The following is a 27,782-nucleotide window of genomic DNA, read 5'->3' as shown; positions in this document are numbered from 1 at the left end:
CACCTCTGTTAGTTTTCCCATTTTATATAAATTACTGTCTTTTTAATTTCTAAGCTTTCTTTTTGTGACATTTCTCAGAGCTATCTCTTCTAACCCTATTTCTGTGTGACCCCGGGCCTTAGTTATTCCATCTTCAGAGTCAGAAGATTGACGCAGCTATTAAAATAAAAATTTTTTTTCCACTCAAGCAACCACGTTATTGAGTCAGTTCATCAAAGACAACAGAACTTTATTATATGAAGTCTATTAATAGAGTGAAGAATTAATTTATTAAAATATATGCGAGAGAATATACAGTATCTAGGGATTAATACAAGGCTAGTCTGCTGGTAACACACTCTAGTCACTTACTAGCTGTCAAACTGGAGCATTCCCTAACTATCAAATTTTAAATTTGTCAACTAGTACCGATGCGACGAAGCATCCAACTTGAAAAGATGGGGGCGTGCGTGAAGAGAGAATTTCGGTTATGTACAAATTTACATGGGGGTAAGGGACAATTACAAGCTCTAGAAACAGTTGCTGTGGACCACTTCCTCGGTGGACAGCCCAGCGAAGGTCTCAGCGAGCGAGGTCAGAGGCCGTGGAGCTTGCGGGGTCAGCTCGGGCCTCTGCAGACCGGAGAGGCGAGGCCATCGTCACCCCCGAGACCGACACGGGACGGCTCCCCGGAGAGGCGTTACTTTTTCTTTTTCTCTTTTTTCCCTTTCTTCTTTCCTTTCTCCTTCTTTTTTCCTTTCTCCTTGGCCTTGCCCGCATTCTCTCCGGTCAATGCCAAGGTGCGCCTTTGGCCCATGGGGGTTTTGGCATACCAGTTCTGAAATAGAACAGATGTTTAGGGAAATGTCAAAAGGATGCGACGTCACTGGAACGCTCTTCGAATTAAGGACGCTCTTGCTAAGATGGAAAGGGGTGAGCAGCCATTAAACTCTGGGCACTCGATGCGTGTTTAATACACATTCTTATCTGTACTTGGACACAGCAGTTCGGAACTGCTTCTCAAGAAGTTAACAGCTGCAGAGAACCATGGTCCAAATCTAGCCAACAACGCTTCCCAACGAAGTCACCTGTCTTCCTAGGGGTCCTACTCTGTCCTGAGGGTGTGGGTTTTCTTGGTAAGGTGACTGTCTCTCCTCCGTGGTGCACAGAGACCCAGTGGCACCATGGTGGCCGTGTGTGCTCCGTGGGAGGCCACACCAACACTCCAAGGCAGACCGCCAAGAACCTGGCCGAAATACCGAAGCCAGGCTATCAACAAAGCACCTAGGTATTGCAGTCGGGCCCGTGACGGGATTGTTCTCAACCTTCACACTTCCTGTGAACCCCCTTGCCCCACCAGAAGCATTTTGGTTGATGAACTTTATAGTAGTAATATTTCACTGAATGACTGGCTACACTGTACGTTATTTATCAATTCTCTTATTAATGACCTAAAGGTCATTTCCAGTTTTTTACTATTACGAATAATGCTGAAACTCACAATTATTATTATTATTATTATTATTTTTGTATTTTTCTGAAGTTGGAAATGGAGAGGCAGTCAGACAGACTCCCGCATGCACCCGACCGGGATTCACCCGGCATGCCCACCGGGGGACGATGCTCTGCCCATCTGGGGCATTGCTCTGTTGCAACCAGAGCCATTCTAGTGCCTGAGGCAGAGGCCATAGGCAGGGGTCCCCAAACTTTTTACACAGGGGGCCAGTTCACTGTCCCTCAGACCATTGGAGGGCCGGACTATAAAAAAAAACTATGAACAAATCCCTATGCACACTGCACATATCTTATTTTAAAGTAAAAAAACAAAACGGGAACAAGTAAATTTAAAATAAAGAACAAGTAAATTTAAATCAACAAACTGACCAGTATTTCAATGGGAACTACGCTCCTCTCACTGACCACCAATGAAAGAGGTGCCCCTTCCGGAAGTGTGGTGGGGGCCGGATAAATAGCCTCAGGGGGCCGCATGTGGCCTGCGGGCCGTAGTTTGGGGACCCCTGCCATAGAGCCATCCTCAGCGCCCGGGCCAACTTTGCTCCAATGGAGCCCTGGCTGCAGGAGGGGAAGAGAGAGACAGAAAGGAAGGAGAGGGGGAGGGGTGGAGAAGCAGATGGGCGCTTCTCCTGTGTGCCCTGGCCGGGAATCAAACCCGGGACTCCTGCACACCAGGCCGACGCTCTACCACTGAGCCAACCGGCCAGGGCTATTATTATTTTTTACATATCTCCTTACGTACACTTGTGAAAGAAGTTTTCTAGGGCATATGCATCAAAATGGGACTCCTGGGCTGGTCGGTCCCGAGCACCTTTAAGTTTACTGACTATATTCAAATTGTTTGCCTAAGTGGCTGTGAGTGGGGAGCTGTCTCAGTCTTCGGAGATCTTAAAATGCCTTGATTTTCTCCCGTCTCTTGGGTGTCAGCTAAACGGGATACGATTTCAGGCAGATGGTCGTGTTTCCTCAGCACTTTGCAGCTATGACCTCTCTGTCTTCTAGCAACTACTGTGGTCCAGGAGCCTTCTGATTTCCTAAATGTTATATCTTTGTAGGCAATCCAGTGTCTTTTAAGACCGGCCTGTGGTCTTGTTGCCGGGTGCCCTGAAACTTGAAGTGGACCACGGCAAGCATGGGGCAAAAGCAGCTCTGACTAGAAGTGTCCCACTTAGGGAACAGTCCTCTGTCTGCAAAACTTGTCCCATTGTGTGAGATACGAAGGGAAAACCAGAGAGAACCAAGACGTGTGTGTGCGTGTGTGTGTGTGTGAGTGTGTGTGTGTACGTGTGTGTGTGTGTGTGTGTGTGAGAGAGAGAGAGAGAGAGAGAGAAAGAGAGAGAGAGGGAGAGAGAATCCAAAGGTTTTGAAGCTGCTACTCAATTCTGCAATCAGGCTGTCAATTTTGAAGATCATGGGCCATGATTTTCTTAAAATTTGGAAGACACTTGATTTTACTGCTCAGGCCGAAAAGGTTTTATGATGCAAAAATTTCGAGTTCTCAAATCTGATCGCAATACTTCAAGTTCCCAGAACCCGGGAGCCCAGGGGTGGGGTGGGGGGTCACGGGAGTGTTTGCGGCTCTGACCTTGGGGCTCCGCTTACCTTAAAGCTGTCTTCCTCCTCCTGGTACACGGGGTCCGTGCCGCTGAGCGCCGCGACGAACTCCAGGGCCAGGAGCGGCTTGCGTGCCTGCTGCCTGACCCTCCGCTCCGTGAGCACGCCCTTCGCCGCGTGGACGATGGGCCCCTGGGTGAAGCCGTCGGTGACTTTTGCCAGGCAGCTGACGTTCAGGGCATTCGTGATGACTCCTCCGTTGCGTTGGATGATCTGTTTCCACAAGACTGTTGTATCCGGGAGGGTGGAAAAGACAGAGAACAAGGGTCACGACGGAGGAGGCGGCATTATTGACGGGGGATTCTGGGCAGGGAGCTGCGTCGCATCCAGAGAGGAGTGGGGACAGGCCGGCTCCTCCGTGACTCCGATGAGCAGAAAGCCCCGTCACGCACGCTTTCCTCCGATTTTCCACCCGCACCACCCACGTGTTGAAGGTCCGCGGGGTCCGTGAGCTTCTTGCGAATTGACAAGGAGAAACTAAGCCACAGTCAATAGAGTTTGAACGTGGTGCCTTTAAAGGTGTTCAAAGTCCTTCAGAATTGGAAAGTCACGGAGGGGTGACACGGGGTCTCTGCTCATCAGAATGTTAAACGCTGCTCACAATGAGATGAGGGGGTCAGGGGACCGTGCAGCTACTCCCGTGCCTTCAGCCTCTGGTCGAGTGCATTTTCACCAGTGAAATAAAAGTTGGTTTTGCATCTCATTTGCATAATCAAACAACTTTCTTTGACTTGTCGTTTGCTTTTCTGATGTTTAATTAAAAAAATCAAATGCTTCTTTTTTTTATTGTTTCATATTCATTTTGAAATATTCCCTAATTTTTGTATATTTTCCAGAGTTTGTAGTGGTAAGAATATGATTTTTTTTTTAAAGTTCATTTTTTACTTATTTATTTATTTTTATTTATTCATTTCACAGAGGAGAGAGAGAGACAGAGAGAGAGAGAGAGAGGAGAGACAGAGAGAGAAGGAGGGGAGGAGCTGGAAGCATCAACTCCTATATGTGCCTTGACCAGGCAAGCCCAGGGTTTTGAACCGGCGACCTCAGCATTTCCAGGTCGATGCTTTACCCACTGCGCCACCACAGGTCAGGCAGTTCATTTTTTACTTATGTTTATACATAGATGCTAATTTCCATCAGCCACTTCCGGGCTCCGTCCCCCGTGGGGTGAGACATTATACCTCATATTAAATAGAGCGACTGGGCCCTATTTGCCCCCTGACAGCTGTCGGTCTGTCGGTCTGTGAAATGACTACCTCGTCCGAATACACTGATTCAGAGCCGCTCAGGGAAACGCAAAAGACTGATTATTGTCGAGGAAGAAAATGACTTGTCACCATGACCACATTGGAGCCTGGCTTTTGGGCCACGGGTCATTCCAACAATTTCCCTCCACTGTCCTCTTTGGCGGGGGGTCCTTGGCCCTGCGGTGAGTGGGCTCGTTGGGAAAGGCACCCCTACCACGGGCCCTGTCAGGGTCGCCAAGCATAGACGGCGAGGCTTCGCAGCTGAGTTCAGTTCCCTACCGCTCATTGAAACATCAATTATAGAAGATTACGCAAAACTCACTACAGCAGTGGTCCCCAACCCCCGGGCCGCGGACCGGTACCGGTCCGTAGGCCATTTGGTACCGGTCCGCAGAGAAAGAATAAATAACTTACATTATTTCTGTTTTATTTATATTTAAGTCTGAACGATATTTTATTTATTTATTTATTTTTTATTTTTTTTGCATTTTTCTGAAGCTGGAAACAGGGAGAGATAGACAGACTCCCGCATGCGCCCGAGTCTGTCAGAAAATATTTTCACGGACCGGCCTTTAGGGTGGGACGGATAAATGTATCACGTGACCAAGACAAGTGTCAAGAGTGAGTCTTAGACGGATGTAACAGAGGGAATCTGGTCATTTTTTAAAAATAAAACATCGCCCTGGCCAGTTGGCTCAGCGGTAGAGCGTCGGCCTAGCGTGCGGAGGTCCCGGGTTCGATTTCCGGCCAGGATCCACCCAGCACGCCCACCAGGGGCGACGCTCTGCCCACCAGGGGGCGATGCTCTGCCCATCCTGGGCGTCGCCATGTTGCGACCAGAGCCACTCTAGGCGCCTGAGGCAGAGGCCAAGGAGCCATCCCCAGTGCCCGGGCCATCCTTGCTCCAATGGAGCCTTAGCTGCGGGAGGGGAAGAGAGAGACAGAGAGGAAGGAGAGGGGGAGGGATGGAGAAGCAAATGGGCGCTTCTCCTATGTGCCCTGGCCGGAAATCGAACCCGGGACCTCCGCACGCTAGGCCGACGCTCTACCGCTGAGCCAACTGGCCAGGGCGATGTTTTATTTTTAAAAAATGACCAGATTCCCTCTGTTACATCCGTCTAAGACTCACTCTTGACACTTGTCTTGGTCACGTGATACATTTATCCGTCCCACCCTAAAGGCCGGTCCGTGAAAATATTTTCTGACATTAAACTGGTCCATGGCCCAAAAAAAGTTGGGGGCCACTGCACTACAGGATCGTTCTAAGCTACTTGTGGAAGGACCGAGCGTGGCGAAGTCCCCTTATGCAGATATAAGCGGTAGAATTAGAAACGACGGAGCTGTTATATAGCCCACAGTGAAAATAAACTGCCTCCCCGTCACAACCAGACAGCACCCTCCCTGGAGGCTTTGGTGTGTCTCCTGCCCAGATTTATGACATCTAAAAACAGAAGTAGAGACAGGTCTGCACGGTGGCTCTGGAGGCTGAGAAGGGACCATGTTTTCTGGGGGAGTCTCAGGGGAGAGTGCCTAAAGCAGAGGACCCAAGAGACACCCTAGGGCTGGGACTCTGTGGACTTCACTAATGGACACCCATGGGCCAAAGTCCCACCCGCAGCACGGGGCGGACGAGTCAGTGGGCCAGCGTGAGGACCCAGGGCGCCCAGCCACAAACACTCCGCTCTCTCCCCTGCCTCCCTGAGGGGCTAGGACAGTCCCCACCGCCCCACTTCCTGCACGAGGGATCTCTACAAGTACAGACTCACGGACAGTGGAATGACAAAGCGGCGGGTCCTCTGGTCTGGCGCACACACGTTAAGCACGCCCTTGACCGTGGGAGCTTACGCGTCTCAGTATTTGTGTAGAGTTTTGGTCGAGAGTCCTCAAGACACCTAAGCCATCGATGACTGCCAGGGCTCAGCAGTGATTGACGGAGGCGCAGGAAGGGGCCCTGGGGACACGTCACAGTCCCCCGTGGGACTTGCCCAGAGCCACCTCCAGCTCCTGAGAATGGGAAAGACCACCAGGAAGGTGAATTGGACTCAGTAGTCTCGAGGGCTGGGACAACACCACCAACTCATTCTTTTTTTTTTTTTGTATTTTTCTTAAGCTGGAAACGGGGAGAGACAGACAGACTCCTGCATGTGCCCGACCGGGATCCACCCAGCACGCCCACCAGGGGCGACGCTCTGCCCACCAGGGGGCAATGCTCTGCCCCTCCGGGGCGACGCTCTGCCGCGACCAGAGCCACTCTAGCGCCTGGAGCAGAGGCCAAGGAGCCATCCCCAGCGCCCGGGCCATCTTTGCTCCAGTGGAGCCTCGGCTGCGAGAGGGGAAGAGAGAGACAGAGAGGAAGGAGGGGAGGGGGTGGAGAAGCAAATGGGCGCTTCTCCTATGTGCCCTGGCCGGGAATTGAACCCGGGTCCTCCGCACGCCAGGCTGACGCTCTACCACTGAGCCAACCGGCCAGGGCCACCAACTCATTCTTGACCTTAAATCACTGCTTGGGGCTAAGAGGGGAGTAGGGAGGAGGAGGAGGTGGAGGAGGAAGAGGAGGAGGAGGAGGAGGAGGAAGAAAGCATAGGAAGAAAACCTGGCCAGGGGAGGGGGAGGGGAGGGGAAAGCCCCCGCAAGGCCAGGAGTGTGGGATCCTCTGCGGTGACTCAGTGGGCCGAGACGGTGGTGCGCACCCACTCCTGTGCCGACTCCCTGCCTGGCTGGATTACCCATACCCACCCCCCTGACCCTTGGTGGGGCCCTTGGGCTGCCCTGGCCAACGGAACATGGGTGGAGGACCAGCGGGGTCCCTTCTGGGTCCGGCCCCTCCCATCTCCTGGGAGCCCGTCCACACTGTCCTTCTCTCCTCTCCTCTGATGCTGGCCGGATGCAAAGGACCGGGTGGTGGGCGTGGGGGCCCTGGGAGACGCAGAGGCCACTAGATGGCTAGAGAAAGGGCTGGGACCAATGTCCTCCTGTACTTTTTGTATGACACGGGTTTATGAAGCCAGGAGCACAATCGACTGAGGCAGAAATGAGCACACATTACAAATGGCGGCGGGGGGGGGGGGGGCTAGGAGCTTCTAGTACGTGTGGAGGACAGTCATTCTTGTAGCCAATGAGGAGTTCAAGACCAGCCGGAAGGGAGCATACGTCCCTACCATTTTGCCGGTGCTACTGTGGCTGGCCAAGCATGAACAGATACTACGTCTGACCGAGTCCTTGTTATAATCATCGTTAATGGTAAATGGGCCACTGTGTCACCACGGTACCGTGTCCCTCACCTCTGCTGCCGCTGTGGTCCCGTCATCTCCATCAGAGTCGGCCCCTCCACCATCTCTACCCCCAAAACCACCACTGCCCCATCTCTATGACCCCCTCTGCGCAGTCACGCCCTGGGTAGTCCACCGCCCTTGAATCTGGGCTGGCAGAGTCACCGGCTGTTGACCAGTCCAATGTGGCGACAGGGACTCTGTGTGACTTCTGATGCTGGATTTCAAAAACCCTCCCAGCGTCTACCTGAGCCTCTGGAGAGGTTTGCCCTTAAGATGCTCCGTCCGGGGACCAGCATGGTGCAGTGCAAAGCCACACGCAGAGGGCAGGGCGGGCTGTCCGGCCGACAGCCTGAGCCAGCAACGGCCAGAGTCCCCTCTGCCCCAGGAGTGAACCACCTTGGCCGTCCAGCCCTGTCCAGTCTTACGGTGAGTAGGGCCCCTACCTACATCTGACTGCAGCATCCTGAGATAGCGCAGGGAGCTCTCCCCGCTGAGCCGGGGACCTCGGAACCACGAGAGGGAGTGATCTGTTGTTTTCAACCACTGGGACTTTCGTTACAGCAGCTGAGAGTCCACATCCTCCCCCACCACTGTCACCTTGCCCTCCTCCCTCTGGGCCACCACAGCCCGGCTCTGCTGGGGGTGTGGGCTCACCTCCTCCAGGAAGGCTCCCAGACAACAGGCCTGAGAAGGAACCACCCTTCTCCTCCACAGAGGAGAAAGAAGATGGCGTCTCAGAAGGTCAGCTGAGTCGTCATGGTCATCGGGCTGCTCCGCGGCCGAGCCCGGGTCCAGAGCCAGGCCGGCCAGAGCCCAGGCCTCGCGGCCCGTTCCGGTGTCCGTGCGCTGCCCCTCTCCTTTCTATCGTCCACCCCCCTTTGAAAACGGCTCAACAGAAGTGCAGTTTGAATCTGTCTATTCAAGAATTTTTTTTTAAAAATGGAAAAAGTCAGCTTCTGTTGTATTTCATGTTTATTTTAAGCAAGTCAATACGTTCCTGGACTCATACTTTGAGACTGAAAACACTAAGGAAAAAAAAAGTCAACCTGGTGAGAAGAAATGGTTTTGCAGGAGAAAAGACACCATCACCATGGGTACGGGGCGGGCGGCCCCAACTCCCCTGCAAAAGAACAGTTCGTGCCGCCGACGAGCGCTTTTGTCACCTTCAGGGCCCAAAATAATGCTCCCTGTCTAGTTTCCTTTGGTCTCGGGTAGGAAGAAACATGTTAACCACGAACAGAGAGGCATGTCGTGGTCTCGCGACCCAGCGGTTTACATTGGTGGCCCCCGGGGAGTGCGGTTGACGTCCGGTGTGGACGCTGCTCCGGTGCCACCACCTGGTCGTGCCTGGGTGACGAGGGCCACCCTCCCAACACCTGACAGCCCAGCCTTGGTCCCTGGTCAGGGGCGGGGGCCGGGGGTACTTACCGTATCTAGACGCGTAGTCTGGTCTGGGGACCAGGATAATCTTTTGGTAAACCCGGCAGAAGGGCTTCAGTTCGGCATCGAAGGGGCGGTGTGTGGTCCCCACGATCAGAACCCTGTCGCTGGGTTTCAGAAGTTTCAGGATTTTGGGCAGCTGTTTCTTCAGGCGTTTGGGGTCGATCTGGGGGAAAGAGAGAGAGAGAGGGGTCAGAACTGAGCCACGTGGGGAGCGAGGAGGTGAGAGCAGCAGAGAACGTGCGTGTGTGGGAGGCCTCGCTGGAGCGGCTGCAGCTCCGTGAACGCTGTCCCCGCGGGGCTGTCCTGGGCTGGCCCAGACGTTCTCCCCATTCTGGGCGACTGTGACGCAGGCAGGCGCTTCCTGTCCCCCTCTCTGGAGCTCAGGTTTGGAAGGGGGCAGGAAGGAAGCACCTGTGGATGCTCCAGCACCGGGGCCCCGAGGACGGGAAACGGCAGGTTTCCAAGCACAGGGGAGCTGGCTGGGATGGAGGGTCAGCTCTGGCGGGGGAGGGGGGCTCTGCGCTCCTCGGAGCTGTTCTGAAGGTGAACCCGAGATTGCCTTTGCTGACCGCAGTGACAAAGGGGAGCCTCGGGCCTCGGTCTCACGTCTGAACAACGTCCGGTACATGAGTGTGAATCTCTCTGAGGCAGTTTGGAAATCGTGCGAACCTGTTATTTCAGTATAATCTCTGCACTGACGAGGGCGACGAGCAGCACCCAGGGGCCCAGGGAGGGTGACTTCCAGCCTCAGGGGTCAGATTTGGCCACGTCTCTGTGTCCGGCACAGCAGAGCCAGGAGCACACCGGGGCGATGACCAGCCCCCACAGGAACACCCAGCACAGTCTCGGCTGGTTTTTATCTCAGTTGGTTCAGGGACATTTGAGTGAATTACAGCCAATGTCGAGCTCAAGACCCCGCCGCCCGGCCTGCGAGAAGCAGCCTGCGGACCCCCTGCAGAGACGGGTCCCTGGCGTTGGCCCTGTGTGTGCCCCACGCCCAGCAGGGGCGAGCCCTGCCCACAGGGAAGGCCTGGGATACTAGAGAAGGGAGTGGGCGTTTGATAAAGTCCACCCTCTGGGATTAGAGTGACGAGCAGAGGTGGAGTCACAGCTGCTGTCGGGGTGACAGAGCTGCGCAGATTTGTGGGGCTTTGGGGACAGGGACACCCATGTGTTCTAGGACCCTGATCCAGGGGCGCCCTTGGGTCTGCCCAGTCTCTCTCTGCTCTGGCCCCGCAGAGCTGGGAGTCAGGGCCCGGGTGACCAGAGGGCTCTGCACAGTGACAGTGCACCCGGAGTCAGGTGCCGAGCGGGGGGGGGGGGGGGTGAGAGAGGAGTCCTTCCAGGGCAGGGGCGGCGTCCCTGGGGTGGGTGGCTGGACTGGGCTGGCTCTGAGGACCAAGTGTCCACTGGCGCTGTGCAGCTGTGGGCCACGTGGCGGCCGTGGGGTTGTTTGCCTTCTTCCCAGTTTCTGCTCCCTTTGACCAGCGGAAGGCTGAGCTCCCTGTCTGGGTGGCCCAGGTGCAGGAAGGGAACCGGGCGGGAAGAGCAGGATGTGCGGAGGGGACACTGGGGTGGGGGGAGTCCAATGGGACCTCACAGGAACCCGGGGAGCAGTGGCTCCAGCAAGGCCTGAGACGGGGGGGCAGGGGCGGCCTCGTTGGCCAAGGACAGGACAGGGAGCTCCTTCTCCCTGACGTCTGCCACACCTGTCCCCTCTCTCACCCAGCTGGACGTCCATCTCCAAGCTCAGTAATGCTGGTGAGTGGCGTCAGCGCAGTGCTGGCCGCTCCGGGCACTTCTAGTGCCAGCGTGGGCTTCCCGCTTAGTCCTGACAACTCCTTCCTCCACTCTGGGAACCCGTGCCTGGCAGGGCAGATGTGCAGGGCGGGGCCCCGTGCCTGGAAGGGCAGATGTGCAGGGCGGGGCCCCGTGCCTGGCAGGGCAGATGTGCAGGGCGGGGCCCCGTGCCTGGCAGGGCAGATGTGCAGGGCGGGGCCCCGTGCCTGGCAGGGCAGATGTGCAGGGCGGGGCCCCGTGCCTGGCAGGGCAGATGTGCAGGGTGGGGGGGGTTGTTCCCCCAATCTCCTTCCTGGGCAAGGGCCTGTCCCAGCTGAGGGCTGCAAAGGAGACTTACCATCTATACTTGTTATTATGTCATGTTATGTTACATTATTATGATGATAAATCCACTTTATTGAGATATAATTCGCATATCTACCGTTCACCTATTTAGTGGGTGCGAGTCAGTGTTTTTTAGTAAAATCACAGCGTTGTACAACCACCGCCACAGTTAACTTCAGAAGACTTCTGTCTCCTCCAAAAGGCTGCAGCCATCAGCGGTCACTGCGCATGTCCGCCAGCCCCTTTCCTCGGACCGAGGCCACCGTTAACCCGCTCTCTGTTCCGACAGAGTGGGACAGTCCGCACACGTCCTGTAAACAGACCCACGCATTGTGTGTCGTGCGCCTGTGTCCGGCTTTCATTTTCGCATGGCATTTCTGAGGTGACTTCCTGGTAAGTGCCGAGTCACAGCCATCGCACGGATAGGGCACCCTGTATGTCTCCGTCCATCGGCTGACGGGCATTTGCGGTGTTTCCACCTGTCGGCTGCTGGGAGTCGTGCCACTGCGAAATCTGCGCGGACACGCTGACGTTTCCGGTTCTCTTGGGCGTACACGTAGGGACCGACTGGCTGGGTCCTATGGTCCCTTCGGGTCTCACCTTCTCCAGAAGCGCCAGGCTGTTCTCCAAAGTGGCCGCACCACTGCCCGGTCCCGGCATCGGCGTGTCAAAGGTCACGGCTCTCCACGTCCTTGTCAACACGTGTTGTGGTCTGTTTTCTTTTTCTCCTCTTACTTGGCCATCCCAGTGGGTGTGAAGCGGTATCTCATCGTGGTTCTGACTAGTATCTCCCCAACGGCTGACGGCGTTCAGCATCTCTCCCTGGACGTACTGGCCATTTGCAGAGCTTCTTTGGAAAAAAGGCGTCTTCAGAGCCCTTGCCCACTTTTTCACGGGGTTGTCTCTTTCTGACTGAGCTGGAAGAGTTCTCCGTATGTTCCGGGTGCAAGTCACTTAGCGGACCTAGGACTCTGCAGATACTGCCTCCCGTTCTGAGAGACGTCCTTGCACTTTGACGATGTCTTCTTCCCTTTACCAGCGAACGGCGTTTCCGGTGTTGATGAGATACAGTTTAATTTTCCTTTTTCTGCTTGGGCCTTAGGCGTCATACCTGAGTGAGACACCACCTCTTCATCCCGGGCCACAGGGAGTCATGCTGCCGTTTTTTTCCCCCTAAGAGTGTCATAGTTTTAGTTCTCACTTTCCGGTCTTGGGTGCAGTATTGATTGGCTTTGGTATAGTGTGTGAGGCAGGGGTCCAACTTCATCCTTGCCCAGGTGGCTCTTCAGTTGTCCCCAGCGCCACTGGTTGAAAAGACTATTCTCTGTCCATTGAGTTGTCTTGGCAGCTTTGTAAAAAGAAGAGAAATAAAATTGATTGTACATGTGGGAGTTTACCTCTGGCGTCTCGACCCGGTTCCATTGACCCGCACTGTCTCCCCTGTGCCGTGGTCACAGTGTCCTGCTGGCCGCAGCTGCGTGCCAAGTTTTGAAACTGAGAGGTGTGAGTCCTCCAACTCGGTTCTTCTTTCAAGATTGTTTTGGCTGTTCTGCGTCCCTTGACTGCCATGTGAGATTTTAGAATCAGCTTGTCAACGTCTGCAAATGAGCCAGTTGGAGTTTTGATGGAAGTTGCCTCAAATCTGTAGATCAGTTTTTTTTTTGGGGGGGTGTCTTACCATCTTAACATTAAATTCCTCAATTCACGAGTGTGATGTATCTTTCCACTTACCATTCTTTAACAGTTGTCAACAATGTTTCATCGTTTTCAAAGTAGAAGTCTTGCACTGGTTTGTTAAATTGATTCCTAATGATTTTATTCTTTTTGATGTTATTTTAAGTGAAGTTGTTTTCTTAATTTCAACTTTTCATTGCAAGCGTAGAGAAAACTGTTTTTCTTTCTTTTTTTGTATACTGATCTTGCGTCCTGCAACCCTGCTGAACTTAATTCTTAGGTCTAATACTTTTTTAGTGGCTTCCTTAGGATTTTCGATACACAAGCTTGTGTCATCCGCAGAAAGAGATAGTTTTACTTTTTCATTTCCGATATGGATGCCTTTTATTTCATTTCCTTCCCTAACCGTCCTACCTGGTGAGAAACTCCCACATAACATTGGCTAGAAGAGTGATCTTAAGGGGAAAGCATCCAGTCTGTCCCCGTTAATATGCTGTTAGCTGTGGATTTTGTTCTGGCCCTCGGTCAAGTTGAAGAAGCTCCTTCTCTTCCTACTTTGTTGAGTCTTTTTTTTTAAATCACAGGGGGGTGTTAGATTTTGTTTTCTGCCTCTGCTGAGGTGATGAGGTGGTTTTTGGCCCTTGTTCTAACGATCGATCCCACTGGTCCTGTGTACGACCCCCGGTCTATAGTGTTGGCTTCAGTGTAGGGGAGGCCTTGTGTCACGTAAGTCACCGCAGAGACAGAGGTGGGATTTTCACAGGAAGACGAGTCCCCGGAGCCGGGCCCGAGGCCAGACCGTGAGGCAGCTCCCTGTCCCCTCCTCCTGCAGCCACAGGCGTCCGTCCGGCCCGGCTCCGTCAGGAGGAGATGCTGGCTCTGCACAGCGCACCCCACGGCTCCAGGTGGGGGCTGGGCCCCCTGACAGTGAGGACGGGCTGCTCACGAGGGTGCTCCCCGCCCCCCGCCCCCCAACGCAGGTCTGTGCAGAAACCCGGCCTCGCCCAGGCCCAGGTCTCCGGGCTGGTCCGGGACCGGGTGGAGTGTTTGTAGGGCTCACGTGGACAGTGAACTTCCCCTGCTGGGGGTGGGGACCGCCACCCTGTGGGCGCAGAGACACGCAGCACGGCCTGAGCCCCGTCCTGGCGGGCTGGCTGCCATGGTGACGGTGCAGCCCTGTCCGTGCCGAGGCGGGAGCCGACACTGCTGCCCGTCCTGGAGTGGCAGGGCCATCTGAACGTAACTAGCCTGTTTAGATAACAAGTGTTGATAGCGGGCCGTGTCCAGAGTGCCTGGGCGGCCGGGCACCGGGAGGGCTGCAGCCGCGTGCTGCGGGCTTCCCCCCGGGCGGCCGGGCACCGGGAGGGCTGCAGCTGCATGCTGCGGGCTTCCCCCTGGGCAGCCGGGCACCGGGAACGCTGCAGCCGCGTGCTGCGGGCTCCCCCCCTGGGCGGCCGGGCACCGGGAACGCTGCAGCGTTCCCCCCAGCCTCCCTGCTCAGGACTGGGTGGGCATCGTGCCTTTCACCGCTGAGCGACCTTCACGGAGGTCACGGCGTCCGGGGTGGGCGGTCACTGTGGGTGAGATTTTTTAGGGGTGATTCTGGAATCCCTCCGACCCAGCGGCAGCCGCCCGGGGAGCTGTCTGTGCTGTGGCGGGTCGTGGGAAGTTGTGGGGGGACAGTGGGGAGCGGCTGCCTCCTTGTTTCTGTGCTGGTTAGATTCTCCTCTGTGCCTCAGTGCCCTTGGGGTCGGGGCAGCCCTGGGACAGAGGCTGGGACAGGCGGGCTCCCAGGTGGCCGACGGCGCAGGGAGGAGCCGTTCTGGTGCCTCCTGGCTCCTCTCATCGGTGGACGCAGCTCGGTGTTCCGTGGTCACCTTCAGACCATGGATGGCCGATGCCCGTGGCTTCCCTGCATCCTGGAGATGTGGCTGAGGGCTACGTCAGAGGCTGGGGGGCTGGAGAGCGGAGCTGGCCCTGCTCTGGCCCCCGAGTGCCAGGGCAGCAGGGACCCCGAAGCTGTGCTCTCCGAGGGGCAAGCCCCGGAGGTGGGTTGAGCGGGTACCATGCTCCCCTGTGCAGCTGGGGGTCACAGACACGCAGCAGCTCCCTTCTCACTGCTCTCCTCCGGCGGGGCGTGGCGGCGGGGCCCACACTGCGGGTTAAGCACGCACGCCTCTTGCAGCCCTGGGTTGGCTCAGGCTCCCAGCCGGCTGGCCTTGTGGATGAAGGGGTCTGACTGAGCGAACCCTCCTGCTGTGTCCAGCAGCGGTCCTGGGCTGTGTCCAGCAGCGGTCCTGGGCTGTGTCCAGCAGCGGCCCTGGGCTGTGTCCAGCAGCGGTCCTGGGCTGTGTCCAGCAGCGGTCCTGAGCTGTGTTCAGCAGTGGCCCTGGGCTGTGTCCAGCAGCGGTCCTGGGCTGTGTCCAGCAGCGGCCCTGGGCTGTGTCCAGCAGCGGTCCTGGGCTGTGTCCAGCAGCGGTCCTGGGCTGTGTCCAGCAGCGGTCCTGAGCTGTGTTCAGCAGTGGCCCTGGGCTGTGTCCAGCAGCGGTCCTGGGCTGTGTCCAGCAGTGGTCCTGAGCTGTGTTCAGCAGTGGCCCTGGGCTGTGTCCAGCAGTGGTCCTGAGCTGTGTCCAGCAGCGGCCCTGGGCTGTGTCCAGCAGCGGTCCAGGGCTGTGTCCAGCAGCGGTCCTGGGCTGTGTCCAGCAGCGGTCCAGGGCTGTGTCCAGCAGCGGTCCTGGGCTGTGTCCAGCAGCGGTCCAGGGCTGTGTCCAGCAGCGGTCCTGGGCTGTGTCCAGCAGCGGCCCTGGGCTGTGTCCAGCAGCGGTCCTGGGCTGTGTCCAGCAGTGGTCCTGGAATTCGCTCCCCTCCCCCAGCACGATCCATGGTCCTCAGTGCAGGCAGTTCCCGTTGGAAGAGACTCCTACCACAGAGGTGGACAGAGTAAGTGTCCGAGACCGCTGTAACTGCTGATAGCCGAGGGGCTCACGGGAGAGAATGTGAGGGAGGCTTCACGAACTTGGAGGCTGTTCCCTCTGAAAACCCTCAGTGAGGGAGTTAGGACGTGGAGGCTCAGAGAGGTTAGGTTACTTGCTCAGGGGCACACAGCCAGCTAAGGTGAACGGCGGAGCAGGCCTGGAACCCCTGCTTCCCGAGTCCCCGCTGTCCCCGCTTGTCCTGGGCTCTTCCGGCTCCCCAGGCTGCTGTCCAGGGGGACATTTGGGTAGTGCTTGCCCTGAATCAACGAGACAGAGCAGAGCCTCCACTGACATCCGGTGTGCGACCCCTTGGATTAAACACTGCCCCCCACCCCGCCTGTCTTTTGGATTCAGGATCGGATTCACACAGCAGCAGCTCCAGCCTTGGAGTCTCCATGGACTCCCCGCCTCGCAGCAGCGTGGCCGGCAGAGGGAGCAAACCACCAGGTCCGTGGATTAAATAACGAGTCCTCGTAAGAGTTTCTGAAATGACAGGACCATCAGGGCTGGGGGGGGGGGGGATTGAGCTTTCCCTCTTCGTCCAGATCATCTCGACCTGCCGGTGGCGATGTATACACGACACACGAGGACCCCGGCGATGCAGGTCCTCACGCGCCACTAGGAAAGTCGCAGCTGACCACGGTTTGCGCCGGTGCAAACCGACGCGGACTAACCACCCCGTGTATCTGCAAAATGCCTTTTTTGTTTGTTTTTTTTTTAACTTGTGGGAATTTGCTGGTGATTTGTGTGTGTGTTGGGGGAAGTGTGGGGGAGGGAGCCGTGGAAAGGAGAGAAAAAGAGGAAGGAAGCAATTGAGAGAGGGCTCCCTGGAGGGTCCCTCTTCCCCTGGCCCCCCCCCCCCCCCCCGCCACCAGCTGCTGTTCTCACAGTTCCACTGATGGCCTTTGTTCATAAATTTCGGACCTTCTGCTATTTCTTCTGATGAACAATGGGACGTCTTGCTAATAATAACTCCCCGGTGTGGGCCGGGGGCCAGAATGGAGCAGAGTTCTCCTACGGACTCCTTACCTCCCACTCAGGTGTCTGGGCTTCGAGCACCCCTCCCCCTTCTTCCACATGGTCCTTCCTCTCCCTCTGAGTTCACTGTGCCGCGCGGTATCAGCGCCCCCGCCCCCCGGGACCCTTTCCAATATGGACAAGCGCTGAGGGCAGAGGGCGAGGGCTCCCCCTCGGGCCCCCCCCCCAAAATAGCCAGATCTTCTCGGAAGGTAGAGGCCACATGGGTGAGGGACGCCCTCAGAGGGAAGAAAATCCTAGACCAGGGGTCCCCAAACTTTTTACACAGGGGGCCAGTTCACTGTCCCTCAGACCGTTAGAGGGCTGGACTATAAAAAAAAACTATGAACAAATCCCTATGCACACTGCACATATTTTAAAGTAAAAAAACAAAACGGGAACAAATACAATATTTAAAATAAAGAACAAGTAAATTTAAATCAACAAACTGACCAGCATTTCAATGGGAACTATGCTCCTCTCACTGACCACCCATGAAAGAGGTGCCCCTTCCGGAAGTGCGGCGGGGGGCTGGATAAATGGCCTCAGGGGGCTGCATGTGGCCTGGCTCGCAGGCCGTAGTTTGGGGACCCCTAGCCTAGACTGAGAGATGACAATGAGGGGCGGGTGGGGGGCGGGTAGGGGGAGCCCTCACCGTCCGTTCAGTGCTGGGTACTTTTTTGTAGAAGGTTTTTTCTGTGTCCTCGATCCACACCACGGACGGCTGGAACTCCCGGGCCACCTGCAAGGAGAGGGAAGAGCCTCGGGTGAAAACGCTTTTCCGTGTCGGGTACACGCTTGGTCCCCAAGGGGGGCAGCAGGACTCGAGGGGGACTCTGTCTGTGGGCGCTCAGGGGTGGCGGGGCCGTGTGGGGGCAGCAGGACTCAGGGGAGGTGACTCCATCTGTGGGCGCTCAGGGGTGGCGGGGCCGTGTGGGGGCAGCAGGACTCGGGGGGGACTCCCTCTGTGGGCGCTCAGGGGTGGCGGGGCCGTGTGGGGGCAGCAGGACTCGGGGGGGACTCCCTCTGTGGGCGCTCAGGGGTGGTGGGGCCGTGTGGGGGCAGCAGGACTCGGGGGGGACTCCGTCTGTGGGCGCTCAGGGGTGGCGGGGCCGTGTGGGGGCAGCAGGACTCGGGGGGGGGTGACTCCCTCTGTGGGCGCTCAGGGGTGGTGGGGCCGTGTGGGGGCAGCAGGACTCGGGGGGGTGACTCCCTCTGTGGGCGCTCAGGGGTGGCGGGGCCGTGTGGGGGCAGCAGGACTCGGGGGGGGACTCCGTCTGTGGGCACTCAGGGGTGGCGGGGCCGTGTGGGGGCAGCTGCAGGCAGGTGAGTGTACCCCCATTCAGTGCAGGTGGGGGCACTGCCGCAAGGACCCGGTCCCACCTTACGGGCAGTGCACACTGGGCGTCCGCGGGTTCTGCCCTAGGTCCCCGGGCCTCGACTCTGGCCAGTGGGACTCTGTCTCATTGATTTAGGGCAAGGGCTACTTGCATGTCCCCCTGGACAGCAGCCTGGGGAGCCGGAAGACCGTGGACAGCGGGGACTCAGGAAGCAGGGGTTCCAGGCCTGCTCCGCCGTTCACCTTGGCTGGCTGTGTGCCCCTGAGCAAGTAACCTAACCTCTCTGAGCCTCCGCGTCCTAACTCTCTCACTGTTTTCAGTTATTAGTTTTCCCGCTGCCAACGAAGGGGAAAGGAAGCCTCCGGTTTTGAGCCCAGCCCGCCCTGCGCGCCCAGGGTCATCCACGATTGCCCATCACGGAAACGCTGTCTGAGCACCAGGCCCTGTGATGCTGTTCGCTCCTCTCATTCAGCTGTGCCTCTGCGGCTGGGACATCTACCCGGAAGGTGGCTCTGTGCCCCTCCAGGGCGGGCGGGGCTTTAAGGCCGCGTGGGGACTTAACCGTGGGCCCAAGGATAATGGCCACACACCTGACAATCTCTTCAAAGCTCCCCACAATAGGGAAGGCCGGGTGTATTTTTTGCAACAATTTATGCTTTGTGCGGCATGAGGACAGATAAAAGCCATTTCCAGCTGCCGTGAGGGGTGTTATGTACTCCTATTTTTATATTTCTTAAAACATCGTTACGGCAGCAGGTGTGATTTTTAAACCAAGACGGACGTGTAAGAAACAATGGGCGAGGCACCGGGACACCGGTGGGTCCGTCCCCCCAGCATCGTGGACAGGGCGGAGCAGATGATCCACGTTCAAAGGCAAGGCGGATTTAACGGGGTCCCAGCGCTGGTCCAACCCCGGCTGGCTGCCTTCGCAGGCCCCCACGCGGGCCGTTCGGACAGGAAGCGGTACCAGCCAACCACTGTTTGCTGCGCCTTATTTTTCAGAACCAGAGCCAGAGAGCCTAAGAATTCAGAATTGCAAGTTTTAATCCCAGTACAGAGGTGGCGTGGCGTGCGAGGCTACCCAGAGCAGCAGCTACGAGCAGCCGTGCGCAGGCCCGGGCCACACGTGTGGCCCACGGCCTCTCACGCATGGTCAGGCCCAGCATAGAGCTGGCGTGCCCTCCTTCACCCTCTCTGCTGCCCGAGGAAACAGGGAGCATCACTGCCAACCCTGTTCACAGATGGGGACACCGAGGGTCGGACGTTAAGTGACCTGTCCAAGGTCACACAGCTAGGAAGTGACGGAAGCAGGAGGCAAGGCCGGCTGGTGGCCCTCGGGTCTGTGCTGATGCACGGTCACGTCCGCCGGGTCCCTCGTTTGCCCGAGCCACAGGCTCGAGTGTCCCGGGGCTCACCTCCCCACGTCCAACAATCCCGATGTCTGCCCAGCGCACCTCCTCGTCCCCTTCACGCCCACGGGGCCGTGCGCTCTCTCGGCTCCTGACCCGACGCCCCGACTCCCTTCCAGGGCGGCCTGCCCCACTACGCCGGAGGGAGGCTGCTCGGTGCTGGGGGGTGGGGGGGGCAGTGGGGATCAGCTCCGGGGAACCCCTGTTCCTAGGAGCTATTCTGAGTTTAAGTCTAAAGCTTCCGCACTCCCAGCCCCAGAGGAAAGCAAGAGAATGAGACACTGCGGGGGAAGGTTTTAAGCTTCTTAGAAAAGAAAAAGGATACTTTGTTATAACAGAAGTAACATCCTATTCTTTTCAGTCCCCGTTAAAACCCTCAGGGTGAGCACCAACACCCGTGGAAACACTGTCCACTGGAACCACAGCCTCCTGTCTGGGCTAAGTCCGGAGCTCGCCCGGGCGGGTCCTCCCCTCTCCCCTCGCCCGCGTCCACCTGGCGAGCTCCGGGTTTTCCACGCTGTGTACTTGTGAGCATCCCAGTCCGGCCCTCCTTAATGGGGACAGCAGAGGCGCGTCCCAACGACTCTGGGGTTGCTTGTCCCTTCCTGCAAGGTCAGCTCCGCAGATGCACAGCAAGCCCCGGGCTATCAGCTGGGATGGTTTTGAAGCCCTGGGTCTTCACCTCTCACCTCAGCAGGGAGAGGTCTAACTCCACCAGCGTCCTGCCCTCCCGAGCACGGGTCTCCGGTTTCCCTGAGCCTGCTCAGTGGTGACAGTGTTCGGTTCTGTGCAGAGGAGGGTGTGGAAGACAGCCCCCCCCCAGAGGAAACCTCTCCCAGCAGGGTGGGGGGGGGTCGCAGGGACCGAGGCTCCTTCCTTGGAGAAAAGGGGTCTCAAGGGGGCGAGTGTTTTCAAAGAGCTGGCCAGCTGTGTGGGGAAGAAACACTGGGGTTTGGTTACTTGGGGCCCAGCAGGGACACGGAGTGCTATGCTGTCATGCCCGCATCCGCTGCGTGTTTCTAGAGGAGTGGGGCGTGCCAGGCTCCGTGCTGGGCGCTGGGCCTTGTCCTCAGGAGCCTGTGAATGGCTGGGGGGGGGGCACGGATGTGAGGCCGTGAGGGTGACCTGGGGAGAACAGGGTGTCGGCAAGGACCACCAATAACAGAAGAGGGACCACGGGACAGGCGGGTCACCAGAGGGGCATGAAAGCAGACAGCTCCTCCAGGGTCTGTAGACCACAGGGCCTGGGGGCGGCAGGGTGCACCCTGGGGGGCTGCTCAGCTCCTCCAGGGTCTGTAGACCACAGGGCCTGGGGGCGGCGGGGTGCACCCTGGGGGGCTGCCTGGCTCGTCCTGGGAGGCGTCACAGGGCCTGGGGGCAGAGGGGTGCACCCTCGGGGGCTGCTCGGCTCGTCCTGGGAGGCGTCACAGGGCCTGGGGGCGGCGGGGTGCACCCTGGGGGGCTGCCTGGCTCGTCCTGGGAGGCGTCACAGGGCCTGGGGGCGGCGGGGTGCACCCTGGGGGCTGCCTGGCTCGTCCTGGGAGGCGTCACAGGGCCTGGGGGCGGCGGGGTGCACCCTGGGGGGCTGCCTGGCTCGTCCTGGGAGGCGTCACAGGGCCTGGGGGCGGCGGGGTGCACCCTGGGGGGCTGCTCGGCTCGTCCTGGGAGGCGTCACAGGGCCTCCGCTGTGCCACCAAGTTTGCCGTTAGCCCGGAAGCCATGGCCCTCCTCTGCTGGAGGGAGGGGATGTGAGACCTTGGGCAGCGGAGCAGGGGGCGGCCGGCCATGGGTGTGCGGGTGTTTACAGTCAGGTGGACTGAGGACGGTGGGTGAGGGATGAGGGAGACACAGGGTCTCCCATGCTGGAGTTCCTGGGACAGGGGGACAGTGGCCTCTGGCTCTGAACAGGGGACGAAACAAGTGGGGAAATCATGGGGTCATTTTAAGGCCACAGGAGCAGCTGGACTTGCACACAGGTGGTCTGACGGATCCAGGGGGCAGGAGGGAGGTGGGGGCTGCAAAAGGCCAGAGCCACTGATGGAGGCTGAGCTTCGGGGGTGGGGGAAGGGGTTCCCAAGTTGGGGGGCAGACAAGGGCCGTGGGACCCCAGCTGAGGACCTTGATGGAGGAGGACAGTCTGGGCTGGGCAGGAAGAGCCACCCCGGAGAGGGCAGAGGGCACAGAGCAGACACAGGTGCAGGAAGGGCAGCGGTGGCCACCAAGGGCACCCAGGAGGCCAGTGGGGCCTTCGCAGGGCGTGGGGGGACAGAGACAGAGTCAGGGAGAGTTCTCTCAGAGAGACGGGCAGCCAGCACAGAGTTTGGGGACGGCGTGGCAAAGGGAGGGAAGGCAAGAAGGGGTGACCTGGAGGGAGGGGGCTCACCTGCTCTGCCCCCAGACAGGTATGGGGGCGACTCAGGCAAGGGACAAGGGGTAGCTGCAGATGCCTCGGGCAGAGAGGCTGAGCTTTGTGATGCGTCTGCCAGAAACTCGGGGATTGCAAAAGCTGCATCCGTGAGACTTTCCGGGTACGTGCACAGACAGCCACAAACACACCCTTCGCCCTCTCCACGGAGAAGGGACTGGTCTCGCGTCCTATCTGTACGGACCCTTCCCCATGTCCGGATTTGTTTGCAAAAGACGAGATGGTCCCTCTTCCCGGCTTCGTGTTCCCGTTCCCTGAATAGGAAGCGTCCGCCACTTTAACGTGATGTCCCCCAGGTATCGATCTGACCCTGTGTTTCTGAACATCTGGACGGTCCCGCCTTCTCACGAAATCAAACAGCGCTTCGACGAGGGAGGGGCGCCCCGGGCACGAGTGGTCTCCTCCTCACAGGGACGGCGGGCGCGGCACTGCTGGCCGGAGGGTCTGTGTGTGCCCCCAGGTGGACACATGTCGCCCCCCCTGCCGGCCTGGCAGCCCCGTGCGTGCTCCCCCGCCGTGAGAGCGTGGGTCTGTTTGCCTCCTCTTCTCCTCATTGAGTATTAACAATAAAAATACTCTTTGCCAACTTGTTAATGAAAAATGGCATCCTTTGCTCTTTTAATTTTCACTCGGCGATGACAAGGCTTCATTGAAATTACCCACGGGTAGTTTGAGGTCATGGACAATTAAATGTAATTAATGCGTAATTGGACTTTCCAGGATACGTGGGGCCGCTTACCTCACTGCTGCCACTAGAGGGCTCTTCAGCCCCGTCAAAGCTCACGACAGGTTTCAGTTTCCCATCTGTTCTCGAATAAAGACCCATCTCCACTGACATGCGCCTTTTTCAAATCCTGGGAAGTTCTATGGGAGCATCAGAGATGCCCGCACCCAGGTCGGTCTTACAGGGTTGATCTTTTGTGTTCTCCCTTCTGCACTCCCCGACATTCACTGCAGAATCAGCTTCCCAGGGGTGAGGATGTAACAGCTCAACCTTCCCAGGGGTTAGGATGAAAGCCGGTTGTGCTTGGCTAATAAGATCTGCCCACAAGACTCTTGGAAGCTTTGGAAGTCTTTTCTGAAAGGTTCTTGTTTTGCTTGCCATAGAGAACCCGGGGGAAAAGCACTGGCTACGTTTTCCAGTGGTTGTGTATCAGTTTACTAAAAGGACCATTCATCCATTCACCTGTCCGTCCGTCCATCCATCCATGCATCCATCCCACACACATCTGCTGAGTACCTGTGCTGGGTCAGGCTCCGTGGTGGGGGCAGGGGACGTGTGGGGACAGAGAGACAGGGTCGCTGTCTGCAGAGAGGGGAGCCTCCTGCCTCTGAATGGGAGTTGCTGGGCACAGGCCACCGCCAGGGCGGAGCTACCACGCTGGGGACAAGTCGGAGGGCTGTGGGTTACTGGGCGGGGTGGGGCTCACCTTCCTGGACTGTAGTCACTGGGACTCAGTTCAGACACTAAGCTGGGGGGCATTTTGTACTTCTACTATTTTAAGACGATATTTTCAATGTCTCTTTCCTTGCACCACCGTTGACAAGATTGTGGAAGTTACCTCAAGTCCTGAACGGGTGTCAGTTGGGATAAATGTCAAATGACTAAGAAGCAGCAGTTCAGCTGGGCTGACCCTGTATGGAAAGGAGGGTAAACGGAGGCAGGGGAGAGGAGAGGAAGGGGCTGGGGAGGCAGGCAGCACTGATAGACGGGGACAGGTGACGTGAGGGAACCAGACCAGTCACAGGACATGCGAGTTGTCGCCAGGCCGTAGTGAAGGGGAAGGCATCTGCGGGGTGGCCGGCCTCGGGCTGACAAAGTGTCTGGGTTCTCCTCGGCGCCCTTCTCCTCCCCGGCCCACTGCCCGACACTCGACGCCCACTCTGAGAAGCACGCACGGCTCACTGCCTGTAAGCCAGACTGACTCTTCCAGGGCACGGCGCCCCCAAGTGTTTACCAGACTGGTTCTAACTCCTCCCCGCCTGCGGCACTGACCCCGTCCCGGGCGCGTCCCTGTGACCCCGGCTCAGAACGGAGCAGACACACCTGTGTTCACAGCGGATGACAGCCCACGGAGCGGAGCGCTTGCCCGGACCTGCCCGAGAGCCCGCGCTGCAGGCACCCACAGCCTGGCGCCCCCCGCCCCACGGAGCCCGCCCTGCGCTGCTGCTCAGGGTTGCTGGGAACCTAAACGGCTCTGAAAGACCACGGCTACGGAAAAAGAAAGAAACCAAGAGCTGCGACCGTCTGTGTGAGCTCCCTGCCTCAGCCTGAAGCGGACGCTTCACGCCCCCAGACACCACACAGGGGACCTGGCTTCCCACGGCAGAACTGCTGGCACAGGGACCGATGTCATCAGCCACCCTTTACTTCACACCTGAGGCTGAGCCACGTGGCCAATCCTGCTCCCCTCCCTCCTCAATCCCTCTGCTCCCTCTGCCCCCCTCCTCCTCCCCCTCCCCTCCCCTCCTCCATTCCCCTCCCCTCCCCTCCCTCCTTCCCCTCCCCTCTGCCCCCTCCCCCCTCCTCCCTTCCCCCTTCCCCCTCCTCCATTCCCCCCTCCTCCCCTCCCCCTCCCCTCCCCAACTCCCTGCTCCCTCTCTCCTCCCCTCTCCCCCCCCTCCTCTCTCACTTGAGCAGCTCTGTGTTTGGGGTCAAGTGTGGGTCTTCTGAGTTTCACCTTGTAAAGGTGACTAACATATTTATTACATCTCTTTCACATCTGTGCGTGCACACGTGTGTTTTTAAACCACCTGCACAGCAACATCGCCTTTGTTTGGGTTCTTAGCCTGGAGTGGGAGGCTCCATGTCCGACTCCTGGCCCAGCTGTTGACCCAGCACATCTGCAGGGCCCCTTGGCGTGCAGCCATGAGTCCTTGGCCGCTGGCCGTGAGCCCAGCGAGGAGCCCCGGGGTGGCACCGAGGCAGGGGCAGCATCAGCACCTTCCTTAGTCTGGACTGCAGGCCACGTGGCCCAGACCAGACGCTGACCCGGCAGCCTCCCCAGCGGTCCACGCAAAGGAAGGAAGGGAGGACTCACGCACCACGGGGCCCAGAGCATCTCCTTGAGGTCTGAATTAGAAGCCATCTGCTCGGGCCTCTCCCCTGGGCTCCGCTGCTCTGCCCTGGCCTTCCTGTGGGCAGCCTGAGGGGGCGGGGAAGGGGTGCTGAAGGGGGACCCTGTCTGAGCCTGGGGACAGGAAGAGCAGCCTCCAGCCCCATCCCCTCCTCGTGCTGACGTGCCCCCAGCCGACACTCTGACCTCGCAATGCTCACGGCTGCCTAGGACAGGGCCGAGGGAGCCTTCATTCCCTGGAGGCAGCTGGGGCCACATGATGGCTGTGGAGACAGACCCAGGCTTAAATCCGGGTGCCAGCCCTCAGTGCCTTTGCATTTTGGGGTCAGATTGAGTCCCTCTTTTTAATGACAGGAGGGGAGATAGAGAGACTCCTGCATGTGCCCAACTGGTATCTATTCAGCAACCTCCATCTTAGGCTGGTGCTCGAATCAACTGAGCTATTTTTAGCACCTGAGGCTGATGCTTGAACCAATCGAGCCACTGGCTGCAGAAGGGGAAGTGAGAGAGAAGAGGATGAGGGAGGGGGAGAGAAGCAGACGGTCACTTCTCCTGTGTGCCCTGACTGGGAATCGAACCCGGGATGTCCATGCACCAGGCTGATGCTCTATCCACTGAGTTAACAGGCCAGGGCCAGATTGAGCAGTTTGGGCCTTCATTTCCTTGTCTGTAAGTGGGGACATTAATTTCTGCCCACCAGGGATTTTGTCCAGTGGGAAGGGAAAGCGTGTCTGAAACCCCTCGGTGTGTGCCGGATTCCTGCCAGAGGGCAAGGTCCGTCCTTGCTGCTCGTCCACCCCAGACGTGCTCCACCTAAGGAGGCGGAGGCTGGCCGAGCGATGGCCGTGCCTCAGCAACTCCTTCCGCACGCGAAATACGTGTTGTGTATCAATCACTGATCACACTTCTTAACTGTCAGGAATGACATTTCTGACATCTCCTCACTAACGAGATATCTACCCTTTTCTATCCACCCTGAGCTCGAGCAGAAGAGAGGGTTTCAAGTAAGTTGGTTCACAGCAGAGAGGAGTCGAAGGAACAGCAGACACATCTCTTAAAGGGACCGCAGTTGCTCCTTCATTCGGGTCATTGTGTGTAACGTAAAGGGACCCTCCGGGAGTCGTGACCACGGCACGGATTTGGATGTGTGTTTGTGAAATGCACCTGAGACGTGTCTTCCTGGCGTGTCCCCACGTGTGCAGGGAACTCTCCCAGCCAGAAGAGAACTGACGGTGTCCTAACTGTTGCAATCTTTCCCCTCTGGAGGCTAATTCAGTGGTCAGAGCTCTGTTACTTCAACTTCTCCAGCAAATGCCACAGGGCCATGTTTGCTGCCCCCGAGCCACGGCACCCGTGCTACGGCTCACGTAATCCAGGAATACACGCACGCACCTTCCTGCCAGCGACCGACCAGCTTTCCTCGGCTTAATTAACAGCAAATACCTCTTTGCAATGCAGATGGCTGGTCTGCCACTCATTCTAGGAGGTACTGTCCTCACCGCACATGATTTTTAATTGAATGACTCCCACCCCTGGGCCCCTGGGCCCCTGGGTCTTTCATTAATCAGTTACACACACAGTGGAGGTGAAGCTTAATGAGGTGTGTGAGTCAGGCAATCTGACACGGAGTGGCCTCAGTGGGTAAGTATGCTGCTTCACATTCTGGTAATTTGACGTGTAACATTCTGGCGTCTCTGTAATGTCAGTCTGCCACGATTCTAAAAAATGCCAGTGTAGCTGATCTGATATCAAGGGGGAAAAAAACCCCACTCAACAGCAGAAATAATTTCCTGATCATGAGAACATCATGAACAAGGGCTCTGTCTCAGAACCACACCCGGAGCGCCGAACCATTTGGTAGGCGGGAGAGGCAGGCTCCACTCAGCCTGGCTTCAGCAAGAGGCTGGAGAATGCACTTACTAAAACAGGAGCCGCTAGATGCAGGCTGTGGGCTCATGTGGCAACACTGTAACCCAGGAGAAGGACTTATAAGCTCTGTGCCTGAGACAATGGAGTAACTTCTTTGAAGGGCTGAAAGAAACAGAGGCAGGCCTGGAATTCTATATCCAGCAAAACTATCCTTCAAAACAAAACAAAAAAAAGAAAAAGCGGAGACAATGTAAAGGCATTGTGAAATAAACAAAGTGAAAGCTAAGAAAACATGTGGCCAGCAGATCAGCACTGAAATAAATCTCAGGGAAGGTTGTTCCGTAGCAGAAAGGACAGTCACACCAAGCGGGGAGTTGAAGCAACGGGATGGAAATAGTACTAAAAACGGGAAATATGCGACTAAGGGGAAAAGACTCCACTTTCCCTCTTTAAAGTCTTTAAAAGACAAAGACTAGTGCAAAACAACAAGAACAACACCGTACTGTGGTGTTTCTAACGTTTCTAGGTGTAACACGTATGAGAAAAACATACAGGAGCATTCGGGTGTAAGGTTGCACGTGTTATGTAAAATAGTGCCCTGTGAACCAACCCTATGTGGACTGTGCAAACTCAGCAATGGCAACTGTCATCTGTAGAAAAATCGCCAAAAACCTAAGAGGCACTGCTGAAGTGTAAGGCCGTCTCACTGCTGTGCCGTCCACCGGAAGCTAACCCCAAATAATGTTGCGTGCCCACTGCGATTGAAAAATAAAACGAAAAAAAAAAAAGAGAAAGTGGCATC

At 57.3% G+C, this 27,782-nt stretch overlaps 1 protein-coding gene across 4 annotated transcripts in view; it reads right to left on the bottom strand.

Moving 5' to 3' along the window:
- Nucleotides 1-290: 290 nt before the first annotated feature.
- The window catches only part of IQCA1 (IQ motif containing with AAA domain 1), a 140,435-nt gene continuing 112,943 nt past the window's right edge, over nucleotides 291-27,782 (bottom strand). For 3 of the 4 annotated variants that reach the window (XM_066279690.1, XM_066279692.1, XM_066279693.1), the window contains exons 16-19: nucleotides 17,516-17,602; nucleotides 9,056-9,233; nucleotides 3,097-3,335; nucleotides 1,018-1,225 (exon numbers count right to left, since the gene is read on the bottom strand). In XM_066279690.1, the coding sequence (XP_066135787.1) occupies nucleotides 1,085-1,225; nucleotides 3,097-3,335; nucleotides 9,056-9,233; nucleotides 17,516-17,602 (645 nt within the window). In that variant the 3' untranslated portion in view covers nucleotides 1,018-1,084. Of the gene's footprint in view, nucleotides 818-1,017; nucleotides 1,226-3,096; nucleotides 3,336-9,055; nucleotides 9,234-17,515; nucleotides 17,603-27,782 lie in introns of those variants that run through there. The other variant, XM_066279691.1, reaches the window with a different exon arrangement.

This window comes from Saccopteryx bilineata, chromosome 5 (assembly GCF_036850765.1).
Source record: "Saccopteryx bilineata isolate mSacBil1 chromosome 5, mSacBil1_pri_phased_curated, whole genome shotgun sequence".
In the NCBI taxonomy this organism is placed as follows: domain Eukaryota; kingdom Metazoa; phylum Chordata; class Mammalia; order Chiroptera; family Emballonuridae; genus Saccopteryx; species Saccopteryx bilineata.
Note: the sequence above shows the minus strand (reverse complement) of the source record. Positions and strands in the feature narration are given on the sequence as shown.